Source organism: Danio aesculapii, chromosome 6 (assembly GCF_903798145.1).
Source record: "Danio aesculapii chromosome 6, fDanAes4.1, whole genome shotgun sequence".
In the NCBI taxonomy this organism is placed as follows: domain Eukaryota; kingdom Metazoa; phylum Chordata; class Actinopteri; order Cypriniformes; family Danionidae; genus Danio; species Danio aesculapii.
In genome coordinates this window covers 14,018,156-14,032,132 of record NC_079440.1, presented here as the reverse complement: position 1 = coordinate 14,032,132, position 13,977 = coordinate 14,018,156, and the positions used below count along the sequence as shown (strand labels likewise).

Sequence of the window (13,977 nt, the reverse complement as noted above, 5' to 3'; positions counted from 1 at the left end):
CTTAAAAGCAGTTTAACATGGGTTCATTCAGGCAGTGTTTCATCACCCTATCCATCCCTTTTGTGAGAGCGATCCATGTAATAAGCAGGAAGGGTTGCAAAGAAATGCAAATAGTTGCAATATATCACAAGAGAAGCTCTAATGCATCTCTCCTGGGCATTTGTCATTAGATCACTGAAAGCGCATCATATCATTTTGTTTTTTTTCAAGCTGATCACCATTTTTCATTTGAAACATTTTGGAATACCTTAAAAGGGACCTATTATGCCCCTTTTTACAAGATGTAAAATAAATCTCAGATGTCCTTGGAATGTGTATGTGAAGTTTCAGCTCAAAACAACACCCAAATAATGTTTTATAACTCTTTAAAACTGCCCATTTTAGACTTCAATACAAATTCTGCCATTTTTGTTACTGTCGCTTTAAATTCAAGTGAGATTATCCTCTTTTGAAAGGGGGTGGAGCTACAAACGACTATGCATCAGCATAGCAGCAGATTCAAAAAGGGACTAACATTATCTGTTAGAAGGCAACAGCTTATGGAGGCTACGGTGTTCATTTGTGCATCCCAAAACTTCACATTTATAATCCTCTTTGTCACTGACATTATCTTCAGAAGGTGAAAACTAATGGCGGACAGCTGCTTCTCACTCAGGGCTGTTGAATGTGTTACAGCAGATTGTTTTAATGAAGTGTGATTATAAATTAATTGTTACCATTAGAGACATTCACACACTGCTGTCACAACTGTATTTAAACCCATTATAAAAGTGATTTTTGCATAATAGGTCCCGTTTAAAAGCTGGGCTTGTTTTCTGAACCCGTTCCTGTAGGTGCAGCGGCTCTACGAGAGGTACCTTCGAGCAGAAAGTTACAGGAAGTCTCTGGTGTATCAGAAGCGTTATCTTCTGCTGCTGTTGGGAGGATTTCAAGAATGTGAGCAGGCAACTCTTGCACTGATTGCTCGAATGGGTGCCCAGCCCACACTGAGCCAATCACGCGTCTCCAGACCTCTAAACCGCTTCAGAACTGCTGTCAGAGTCGTCATTGCCATCTCAAGGTAAAGAAACATAACACTGTGTATATGCTATATATTGTGCCTGACAGGATTATTATGAAAACTGTTTGCTTGTAACTTATGCTTTTAGTAAAGGGGAGGTATGTAGTTTCTGCTTTTCAATGTTTTGTTTGTTTGTTTGTTTGTTTGTTTGTTTGTTTATTTATTTTAAAACATTTTAAACATGTGAAACTTGATCACATTTGATGATGATTGATGATCTTAGCAAACTGAACAGACCTTTTATTCCCGGTTGCTTTGCACACGTCTGATCTTGTTGTTATGATTACACACGTGACTACCGGGACATGTTAATACGCGCAGCTGTCAATCAATGTGGTGAGCGGGGGGACCGCACTCCTACTTAAAGTTGCTGTCGGTCTACGTAAAGTTGGTCTGAAAACCGCTCCAATTGGTCCACCGTTTTTTTATGTTGCTAAATTGGAAAAAAAAAGCACTGGGTGTGTTTATATAACCCCAATATGACGGTCTATACACCATACCTGCACATATGTCTGTCCAAACAGCTTGAAAAGTAGATTTTTCACCATAGGTGCCCTTTAAAACATTTTATTTACAGATTGTGATGCCATACATTTACATTACAGCATATTTTACCATAACATAGCATTACATGTACATGAAAGGAGTACACATGAAAAGAGAAAGGGGAAAAAAGAAAAAGTACACAATTATAGGAAATTCCAGAGAAAATGTGGTTATATAAAATTGTCCTTGTACATTTAAGTGAAGTTTTTAAAACTAATTTCGAGAGGAGCACGGGATATGATTGTTTTTGCGGCTGGTCTCTCATTCGTAATCAGTAATAATTAAATCAGATTGATCCAAGCATACTATGAATAGACTGATTTCACCCTGCTGTCTTATCTTCATTTTGGAAGCATCCCCCCTTCCACCCCATCTCCTCCTTTCCCTTCTTTACGAGGGAGAGCTCTCGAGACTTAGCTGCTCTCGGACCACCTTACATGCTTAAAGACCTGACGGGAGCCCTGAGCTCAATTTTCTCCAAGCTCAGGGTTCTCTCCCAGGGCAGCATGCCAAACCTGCTAATAGCGTCAAGCAATATCGAAGTGTGAACTAGGCATGGGACGATAACCATTTTCAAGGTATACCGCGGTTTGGAAAAGTCAAGGTTTTAAACCCGTCAATTTTCTGCTATACCGTCCCTAAGGCTTGTGTACGATTTTTTTTTTTTATTTACGTTTTTTAGGACAACAGTATCTCCAGCAGAAAAAAAATATCCCAAGATGCCATTTTAAATTGAAACAAATGAAGATGGCAGAAGTCAGTAATTGATTTGAGTTATTTAGCTTGACATGTTTACTGCTCCAAAATATTTGAAATGTTTCTCAAAATAAAAAATGTGTTCAACAGGGAAAAATATTTTTGTTTTTTACCCAGACACTTACAACATATTTTAGAGCAGTAATCACAAAATCTTGGATAAAATGATTGCGGTTTCACGGTAGTCATACCGTCAGAATCTTATACTGGCCCATGCCTACGTGGTTTTGAAGATGGTTTATTAAATGACACCCACATACTAGTGAACTTGGACCTGAAGCCTTTCAAATGAAGTCCTATTTTTACCAAACACAACTATAACACAATCATTTGCCCACTGTTTAATATAGGGGGAGAACAATTGTTTCCAAGTAATTAAAAACATGCGTCTTGGTAGAAGAGATGTAAAAGCTATACAGTTTTACAATGACTCCAACTACTGTTTTTTTTTTTCTTTCTTTACTTAATGCTGGTTATTGCTTCTTTTCTCCATTTTTAGACTGAAGTTCCTGACCAGGAAATGGCAAAGAGCTACAAGGAAAATCTCAGCAGGCACTGCTACAGTTAATGTGCATGGAACAGGGCCAAGTGCAGGTAAAACGCTTGTTTAGCAGTTGAACTCAAGTATTTTCAGTAGATTTGATTAGTTTGTCAGCTTGGCGCTCAACCAGTCCCTCCTAGATTTTGGAATTTTTACAGCTTAGATTTTCAAATTTTGTTGTGACTTTTCTCAATTTCATTAACAGTTGTTGTGATGTTTTACTGTGAGCGTATAGGTTGTTTTCAGTCAAGTGGTTCAGGCGACTCGCGAAATTCAGATGGAGGGCAGCAAGTAAAAAATGACTAGGAGACATAGAGGAAAGGATTCTGACCATATTTCAAGGGAGATATAAATAAAAAAGCACATATGTTGGGCACGATCCTTATATCATGAAGAGGGCAGAGTTTTCTACTGAACTCAAATATATTTGCCTGCCATCGAGGCTGTAGATACTGTATAAGCGATAGCGTTATGTGAATAAATACTATAGTAAATGCTATAATGCTTGGAATTTCTTTGTGATGTCTAAACTATAGTAATTTATAATAAACAAAGTAACAGATTGAAAGCATACTAAAGCGCGGACGCATAGTCTACATTATTATTTGTTTATTATTCAGGGTTATTCAAATCCTGAAAATGCTTGATTTTAAATATTATTTTTAATAGTGTTTTCAAGGTTAGAAAAGTGCTTGGATTTTGGACAGTGCTTCAACCTGCTTTAATTTGAAATTGCATTGCTTTCATAATAATTAGTTATCTCACAGAGTAGTTTTCCATTTAGCTTAAAATGCATTTTGCACATAACGAAAACCATTTGAGAGGTGGGACATTTGCCATACAGTTAAAACTGTACCTTAAAGTACCTAAAGTAATATTGATAATAATAAAAAGTAATATTGATGAAAGCTTACAAACTGTGGTTTCCATATTTGGTGGCTGATTTTTGAAACAGTTGACATAGGAACAATTCATTAATTTTTAATTTGGATTTAATTTGTTACATGACTTTTGAATAGCAGTGGACATGACCCATGTACTACACCCAAACACAATCTGACTGTAAGCTCATTTTTTGAGAAATCAACATTAGGTAGAAATAGACCAAACTTATAAAGATACTTCATCCAATAACTGAACTTTTAATTAAATCTTTAATTAAACCATTTCAATAAATCTATGCTCCGAAGTGTTCAACAATTTAAGTTGAAATGTCATATTGTGTTTTTTTTGTTCTAAATAGCACAATGGATTTAAATGTTGAAAAAGTACATACAGCAAATATAAAAGTAATTTATCGTGGTTGTTAGGTGCTGAATAAAACTTAAAAATGCACCTTTAAAGTGCTTGAAAATTTGAAGTAGGAAAAGGAGTAAGAACCCTGATTATTGTAAAGGGGGAAATGTGCTCCACAATAATAACCGGAGTTTTGTAGCAAGGGTTGAATTTCATTTTTGTTCTGTCGATGAACTTTAATATCAGCAAACATTCACCACTGCTGCGCGTCTCAATGTTATCGTTACGGTTGTTTATCACTCTGAAACGCCAGTAAAGACGTGGATTATTGCAAAACATGATTTCATTGCAGTGATTACATGGCAGGGTACATTATTTATACTCTCCTGGATTTTGTGTGGTGGTGTGTCTCTGATCTATTTTATAAAACACATAACACATTTACACATAACTAGGCCTGTGTATAATCTTATTGGTGCTGTCAAACGAACTATCGCTTTCAATAGTTTGTACACATGGATGCATTGAATAAATGTTTTACATGTTCTTCCATTTTTCAGCCAGTTTCTTGAACTTTCTCCCCTTCATGAGCAAAAACTTTTGGAAGTCTGTAAGCTGGTCGGCATTTCTTATTTTGGCCGATTTAAACCATTATAAACAAAAAACTGAAACATCTTGATGTTCTGATAGCGATTCCCATATAGAAGGATCACTTCGTGCCCTCTATGAATTTCACACGTCATCAATGATGTCATGTGAAAACAACCTACAGTATACAGAAAATGACACATCTTAGTTCTTTATTATAATTTTTTATCTCAAGAGCCAATGGTTTCTGTTATCTATGACAACTTGAGGTATAAAATAAGCACTTTCTTTATGCAAATATAATGTTATTTAATATAAAACAATGCAGATGGTGTGGCCGAACTTTGTACACTGTAACAGTACACAGCAAGCAGTTTTTTTTTGTTTTGTTTTTAAAAGATGTCTAATAGATGTCTTAACATGGTCGTCTTGGTTAAAGCAAGGCTAAATTTGGGCTGTCAGTGAAAATCTAATAGATGTCTAATAATAGGCCAAAACTAGACTAATAAAATAAGTGGAAATGAATGACTACGCAAAGTCTGTCTGTTTGATGACTAGTCTACTTTTGGGCTATTTTTAGATGTCTATTAGATTTTTACTGACAGCCCAAGTTTAGCTCTCTTGCTCTGTCAACTATTGATGTTGCTATTTTGAATTTTTTTTTTATTTATTTATTTTTTAAATACTGATATTTTAGTAGTTTGAAATAATATATTGCTTTAAAAATATTATATAGAGATTTAGGTCTGTTAAATAACAGAAAAGGTTCCGGCAGTTTATTACCAGGTTTTGTACTATAATTTACCACAACAACCCAGACAAAATATCCCTTCAATCTTTTATAAAATATCAATAAAAGTCACTTTTTCAAACTTTTCATCATCCAAATTTGTTGGAGAAAGGATCAAGTTCCAACATTGCAATTCAAAAGCATAACTAAATGACAAAAAGATATGAATCGCACACAGAAAATGTTTTTTTGTTCATTTTTTTTACAGTGTGGCCAAAATTTGGGTGAAATCTAAATTTTTCTTCAAAATTACCTTTACATTTAGCATTCACAGAATCACAAAAACAGCTGCCTGTTTTTTCTATTCATTATATGTCATGAAAATTCAACTTTTTCCTCTGTGAAAGTCCGAGAGTGAGGCTTTGAGAGTGAACTCTTAATGATGAATGCGCTGTTGTTGTTGTTTCTCCCTTTAGCTCCTGCTCTGAGGACTGAAGTTCTGAGGCCACAGCAGGGTGGAGTTGCCTTCAACTCTCCGCCCACCCGTGACCACGCCTTCACTCAGAGGGGTGTGGTCTCGTCTGTAGTGCCACTAATCAAATCCCCCTTCAGGCTTAATCATAGGTGAAACTCTGTTAATACACAGATGTGTATATTCACTATAGCTATAGTTCAATTCCAGTGATAAGCAAGTGTTTTAATAGCTTTATGTAACTCTTTCCTCTTTCATCCATCAAGAATGTACACCAGTCCTGTGCTTGGAGCAGCTGAACGCTCCTTCAGCTCAACCCAAGATCAGGAACGTTCCCTTACAGAGTATATCCAGCATCTGGAAACTGTCCAGCAACGTCTGGGAGCCGCTCGTCCAGGTAGGATGAGGCCAGAAGAAAACTGATTTTACTCTTGTGTACTGTCCAAATTACTAACCTTTCCTTGTTTGTGGCTGTTCTTGCCCCATTGACCTCCATTATAATTATCTGCAGAGAATGGGTGGAATTTGTGCCAATTTCCAAAGAATTTTCTAAAAATTTGTGTCAAAATGAAGATTTCTCACCAAATATCATTCCATTTGCTGAAACACAGAGACAGTTGTGGGCAAATTAAGCCTCAAATATCACCCCAGAGTGGATTAAAACATCCCCAACAGCACACAAGGGTTAAGCTAGTGTTTTATAAGCTCTAATCCTGTTTGTAGCACATCACCAAACAATCACTCTATAATGCAATATTTTATAGTTTAAAAGGATCTCCTGCACTTATATATGTGCGATTTCTAAAATGAGCCATGTTAGCTGTGAGTTTTTGAATGCTTCACAGATGCTAACTTGTGATTGATGTGTAATATATTGTGCGCTGCATTAATATTTGGGTTCATCTTCTTGCCCGTATGCAAAATGTATTAAACAAACTGCACAAATTTGATCTTTAAATATCATTTTGTTAATGTAGCATAATAAGCGGACTTCAAACTTCCAGATGAATGCATCATATATTATATTACATCATAAATTGCAGTTTTTGCTAAATGTTTCTTTTTGAATGGTCTGCAAAAGCACACACAAACATTGTGATATAGTGATTTTATATGGGGGATTTTTCATTAGGCCTTTCCATTGAGTATGTATTCAATTCGAAACTTCAGTTCAGAAGACAAGAAAAAGACTAAAATTGAACTTGTGCCGTGTTAGTTGTACCGGTGCGTAGTTTATTTGATATTCCATAAAATGATGTTCATGCTAATGTGAAATTGCTTGACAATTATTATATCTTGTCTCATACATTTAAATAAAATAACCTACAGTAATCAGGCATTATTTTATATTCATATCTTGAATTATAGGTCCATTCTAATCTCAAGATTGTTAATGTTTTAATGCTGTGTGTTCTAGCATTATCGAATATATGGTAGTTTACAAAAATTGTTAAACGCACGCCTTGTTTCTGTAACTGATTGCACAAGATGGCTAGTTTTTTAAAATTGTATTAAAGGGGACCTATTATGACCCTTTTTACAAGATGCCAAATAAGTCTCTGATGTCTCCAGAGTGTGTATGTGAAGTTTCAGCTCAAAATACACCATAAATAATCTTGTAGAACTCTTTGAACTGACCCATTTACGGCTGGGGTGTCAGCGTCAACGCTTCCCATTCACTCAGACGTTGCCGAACTGCATTGTGGATCCATCTGCGGCGCTTCAATGGCATTGCTCGCTGCAGAAGTTGGGAATTTCTCAACTTTTCAAGCACCAACGGATGCGTCTGCCAGTCAGTTCGCTTTATGCAGATACACCAGCTCAGACAGTAGTCGATTGCGAACTAATTTCATTGGCTGACGCTGCTATGACAATCGCGTCAGCCCCAATTTCAGACACGGTCTATTTTGGATCAAAAGAGATCGTTTATAAAAGTAGGCGGAGCTAAAAAGGTCTATGCATCATCACAGCGGCGATTTAAAACATCTGCTTCTCACTCAGGGCTGTCACTAATGGGTGCGGCTTTCACCTTTTCACACGTACAAAGGGAGAACGTCAATCAAAGTGTTTCTGCAGACCGTTTTCATCAAGTGCGATTAAAAAGAATTGAATTGATTTATTTTTACCATTAGAAGCTGGCTATATTCTCACACAGTGTTGCCACACAATTGTGTTTAAACACCTTATAAAAGTGATTTTCGCATAATAGGTCCCCTTTAACACTGGATGTGAAAGTGTCCGAAATGTTAAATAATTGGCCATTTGTGGCCTTACAATCTTCCAGTCCCCAGAGCGAACAGGAGGCATAGCCTCCCTGATACCATGAGCTTTCAGCAGAAGTGGTTTCTAGAAAATAGAACCTGGCTGTATTTGAGTTGTTTGGCACCGGGGTCCGTGTGGCCTTTAGGTGAGTGACGCTCCGGCCATTATTTCCATGTTTCCAATCACAGAGGAGTTTAAAGACTTAATTCACCACCTTGTGTGATCAGTCACGTTCTAGTTGGTTTCGCTACACATACAGTTGAAGTCAGAATTACAACCTCAAATCAGAAAAAGTTGGGACGGTATGGAAAACGCAAATAAAAAAGTTGTGATTTCTAAACTTACTTTGACTTGTTTCATTGCAGATGATACAACAAACATTATTTAATGTGTTCCTCGTGTTTTTTGTTGTTTGTTTTTTTTTTAAATAAACACGTTCCAATTTTGCTGCTTGCAACACATTTCAAAAAAAGTTGGAACAGTAAAGCATTCACCACTTTTTAATGTTGCCATTCCTTTTCACAACACTTGAAAGGGACTGAAGACACCAAGTGTTGAAGTGGTCATGTATAGTTTTGTCCCATTCTTCCTGCAAACAAGTCATAAGGTGGGCAACAGTAGAGGGTCTTCTTTTTCAAATTTTGTGCTTCAAAATGCGCCACACATTCTCTATCAGAGACAAGTCGGGACTGCAGACAGGCCAGTCTAGTACCTGCATGGAATATGCATGGAAGTCCCTTGTAGAGATGCCTTCAAACAACTGAAAAAAATATTGTTTAAGGGGCCTTTAAAAATGTAAAACTTCTTTTATTCTCTCTGCAATAAAACAAAAGACTTTCTCCAGAGGAAAAAATATTATCGGAAATACTGTGAAAAATGTCTTGCTCTGTTAAACGTCATTTGGGAAAAATTGAATAAAAGCAAAAACTATTCACAGGAGGACTAATAATTTTGACTTCAACTGTGATGTGCATGTCTGTTCGTCTACACAAAAAAAAACTCTGTGCCTGTACACTGTATGTTGGGCATTTGGGTTTGTATTTTTTTTTTTAATTATATAATGTATATTTTTTTATTTATTCATATTTTTTTCTCCTCAGGTTCACCATCAGTGCTTCCAAATGCCAGAAAATCTGCCCGATGAATGAAGTGGTCTGATCACTAGTGCCAGTCTAATCGTTTTGTTTTACATTTTTCATAAATTATTTTTTTAACTGCTGTAATTTTGCTAAGCTTAATCATTTTAGCTGAACCGGTCACCGATTAACGTGTGTTTTGTTGTTTTTGCAACCAGTGCTTTTTTTTCACGTTTTGTATAAAATTTTTCAACGGTCTGTAAATGTGTTCACAGTTTCTATTTTCTACATGTTGTCCACTAAGCATTTGACATTTGCACTTTTTTTTTATGTGTCACTCATTAAATGCACACGGTTGGACATTTTGTAAAATGTTTTATATTCCGTTTTTAAATGGACAGTATTTCTATGAAAATCAATAAATATTTTAGGCTAAATCAAGATATTTGTGGTCTGTCATTTCCTTACCAAACAATTCTTTTTTGTAAGATAGCCATTTTCATAAAGCCACATGCATATACACTCACCGGCCACTTTATTAGGTACAACTTATTAGTACAGTGTTGAACCCCATTTTACCTTCAGAACTGCCTTAATCCTTCATGGCATAGATTCAACAAGGTACTGGAAATATTCTTCAGAGATTTTGGTCCATATTGACATGGTAGCATCACGCAGTTGCTGCAGATTTGTCGGCTGCACATCTATGATGCAAATCTCCCATTCCACCACATCCCAAAGGTGCTCTACTGGATTGAGTTCTGGTGACTGTGGAGGTCATTTGAGTACAGTGAACTCATTGTTATGATCAAGAAACCAGTCTGAGATGATTCACGCTTTAGCACATTGCATGTTATCCATGCAATACTCCGGTAGGCTGTGGTGTTGATGCGATGCTCAATTGGTACTAATGGACCCAAAGTGTGCCAAGAAAGTATCCCCCACACCATTACACCACCTCGTTGATACTAGGCAGGTTGGATCCATGCTTTCTTGTTGTTGATGGCAAATTCTGACCCTACCATCTGAATGTTGCAGCAGAAATCGAGACTCATCACTCTTTTCCAGTCTTCTATTGTCCAATTTTGGTGAGCCTGTGCGACTTGTAGCCTCAGTTTCCTGTTCTTGGCTGTCAGGAGTGGCATCCGGTGTGGTCCTCTGCTGCTGTAGCCTATCCGCCTCAAGGTTAGACATCTTGTGCATTCAGAGATGCTCTTCTGCGTACCTCAGTTGTAACGAGTGGTTATTTGAGTTACTGTTGTTTTTCTATCAACTCGAACCAGTCTGGCCATTCTCCTCTTACCTCTGGTATCAACAAGGCATTTGCTCCCACAGAACTGCCGCTCACTGGATATTTTCTCTTTTTTGGATCATTCTCTGTAAACCCAAGAGATGCTTGTGCGTGAAAATCCCAGTAGATCTGCAGTTTCTGAAATACTCAGACCAGTTCATCTGGCACCAACAACCATGCTGCGTTCAAAGTCCCCTAAATCTCCTTTCTTCCCCATTCTGAAGCTTGGTTTGAACTGCAGCAGATTGACTTGACCTTGTCTACATGCCTAAATGTATTAAGTTGCTGCCATGTGATTGGCTGATTTAGAAATTTGTGTTAATGAGCGATTGGACAGATGTACTTTAATAAATTGGCCAGTGAGTGGATAAATAGTGAATATTGAACAGATGATAATGAAGGGAAGAATTTGAATGATCAGTAAGAGAAACTGGTTAAAGTGCTGTTAAGTCAATGGATTGATTGAAAATGGTACAACAGGACGGGACAGTTCAGTGATGCTGTTATTGTAAGCAGTATCTGAAATGGAGAGAAAAAATATTAGAATTTTATTTTTTAAAGTACCAGGATTATTACTTGGCAATAATATGGGACATACAATTGATGTTATAAAAGTAACACATTCTGGGTTCTTTCAGGTTTTTTATGCATTTGTTAGAGGCGTAATTCAAGTCAAATTCTACTTAAGAATATTATATCAACTGTACTTCATAAATAGTAAATAACATGGGTTTATCACACTCAAAACATTAGAAAAAAGAAATATATGGTCACCAATAGCGCCTGGATGTCATCTAGTGTTAATGTTTGGTACTGCGTCCAAACAGTCTTACTAAAAGCTTGTTTTTAAACACTTAAGAGAATTTGAAACGATTTATTTAGGTATTTGACATTCTAGAAAACCGATTAGAAAATTCATATTTAATGTAATCTAATAAATAATACATTTATTATTTAATTATTTTTCATAAAGTTAAACTTGTATGCTAATTAAACGTTGAGCTTCACTTTTGTCCGATTTTTGTCCTCAAGCTGCTCCTGTGTGTAAGACTACTTTCTTATTAAATGAAATGTCTGTCATGGTGAGTATTTGTATTACTGTTATGTTGAATATTTTAATAAAATCGGATAGCTAACAGCACGGTTGAGTGGATAGTTGTACACCGCTTTTTATGACTACAAAATAAGTAGGCTACCTAGTTGGATCATAAATATATACACTAGATATACGGACCCTGAGCATGCGTCAATAGCGCCGCCACATTAGTACAGTGCTCCCAGCACAAATGTCATTCAACCGCACTAATACATTTCCATACACACAAACACATGCACTTTATCGTGAATGCCCGTGCGGACACTTGTCCATCAGTGTAGAAAAGTGATGTAAAATGATAATTTTCGTAATAAAAAAAAAATACGTTATATATTTTCATACTGACCACTCACGAACAAAACTCACGAAGACAGATCGCTGGCTCTGGATGGCCACAGTCTTCCACTGCAGCTTGTTCCCGCATTCATTTCAAAGGAGCGCTACCCTGTACTAAAATGGCGGCTCTATTGACGCATTCCTTCCAATAGACAGCAACAGGGTAGGCGACGTATAATGTAAATATGGTTTTGGATGTAGAACGTCTTCTGAAGCGAGATGGCACCGCGCATGCGCAATTTTTTTCTTTTGAAACGCTAAACGAAAAACAAGAATCGGATTGCAACGGTTTGAGTGCAAATTTCGTTTTCATACTTTATCTTCTAACTCGTTTTTCAGGTTGTTGTTGAAGAAAGGTAAAACAGGGGGCGCATTGCCGTCCTCTCAGGGCCCGGATAGCTCAGTCGGTAGAGCATCAGACTTTTAATCTGAGGGTCCAGGGTTCAAGTCCCTGTTCGGGCGGTTCATTTTTCGGTCGCTTTGGCGTGACTTTAAACTGAATTTGCGTAACAAGCACTCTTAAATGGTGCCTCCAGGATTTCGCGGGACATTTTCACATTTCTGCGACATTAAATGGCGCCTCAAAATGCGACATTAGCGGTCTCATTAGCGGTTCTCATGTTGACTTGCTTCTTCAACAAAAGAAGATATTCTGAAGAAAATTTTGTTCCTATTATGGATGTCAATGGCTGCTTTTTCCACCGTTTATCATATTATTTTTTATGTGTTAAAAAGGAGAAAGAAATTCATAGTTTATAACCACTTGAATGTAAAGAAATACATTTTTGGGGTGAACTGTCCTAAATGGAAAGTTCACACAAATCTAAATTCTGTCATTTACTTACCCTTCACCTATCTGAAAATTATCTGAGCTTTTTCATTTGAAGATATTCTAAAGAAAGCCGAAAACCTGTAACCGTTGACCTCTATGGTGTTTGTTTTTCCTACTATAGCAGTCAATGAGTACCAGTTTTCAGCTTTCTTCAAAATATCTTCTTTTGTGCTTTACAGAAGAAAGAAACTGAGATTTATAACCACTTCAAAGTGAGTAAATAGTGTGAAAAATATCCATTTAACTCTATAACAGGGGTCACCAATCTTGGTCCTGGAGGGCCGGTTAAGCTCCAACTTGCCTTAACACACCTGCCAGGATGTTTCAAGTATACCTAGCAAGACCTTGATTAGCTTGTTCAGGTGTGTTTGATTAGAGTTGGAGCTAAAATCTGTAGGGCACCGGCCCTCCAGGAACAAGATTGGTGACCCCTGCTCTATAACATCTTCTATATCTTTATAAAAATCATGCTAAAGTACATTTATTGAACAATATTGATGTATTGCCTCATTTTGCCCACCTCAATTCAAATTACATTAGTTTTTAATCATAAAAATAAGCATTTCGATGTGATTTTACTACATTTTTGGGAGATTTAGAGCAATAAATTATATTTATATGCATTTTATGCAAGTAGTCTCACACGATTATAAAAATATAACTTCTAGCCATGAACATACCAAGTTTGAGTAAGTATATTAACATTTGTTTAACCCACTATACATCATAACGGCCGTTACAATCCTGGCAACATCACATGATGCATCTAAAGTCTGAATTATACTATTACTATTATCTAAATTAAATGACCACAATCCATCATTTTGACGGTGTTTACACTCGGACCATTATAATAATAGTTTGGGAAAAACACACACAACTATTAAATAAATTTTTAATAATGAATTGAACCTGTACAAAATGTAAATATACAACACAGTCTAAAAAACAAAAGCAAAACAAATCAAAAGATGATGTTCAGTGCAGCTGATAGATTACTGTAGTTAAGATCACAGAAGCATTTTACAGGCCAGTTGTTACTAACACATACCAGTATAAAGGTCAAGGGTCATGCACGATTTGCACCTTGAACACTTTCTATGCAAGCACGAAGTGTGAGATATGAGAAATGCTGTCAGTTTATGTCATTTTATG

At 36.6% G+C, this 13,977-nt stretch overlaps 1 protein-coding gene and 1 non-coding gene across 2 annotated transcripts in view; both read left to right on the top strand.

Moving 5' to 3' along the window:
* pcnt (pericentrin) overlaps positions 1-9,708 on the top strand; it is a 94,232-nt gene extending 84,524 nt beyond the window's left edge. The window contains exons 49-53 of the mRNA XM_056459601.1: positions 834-1,060; positions 2,862-2,956; positions 5,934-6,081; positions 6,196-6,326; positions 9,292-9,708. Of these exons, the coding sequence (XP_056315576.1) occupies positions 834-1,060; positions 2,862-2,956; positions 5,934-6,081; positions 6,196-6,326; positions 9,292-9,335 (645 nt within the window). The 3' untranslated portion in view covers positions 9,336-9,708. The remainder of the gene's footprint in view (positions 1-833; positions 1,061-2,861; positions 2,957-5,933; positions 6,082-6,195; positions 6,327-9,291) is intronic.
* A 2,671-nt stretch (positions 9,709-12,379) lies between these two features.
* On the top strand, positions 12,380-12,452 carry trnak-uuu (transfer RNA lysine (anticodon UUU)). Its single transcript has one exon. It is a non-coding gene; the product is annotated as a tRNA-Lys (tRNA).
* The last annotated feature ends 1,525 nt before the right edge of the window (positions 12,453-13,977 follow it).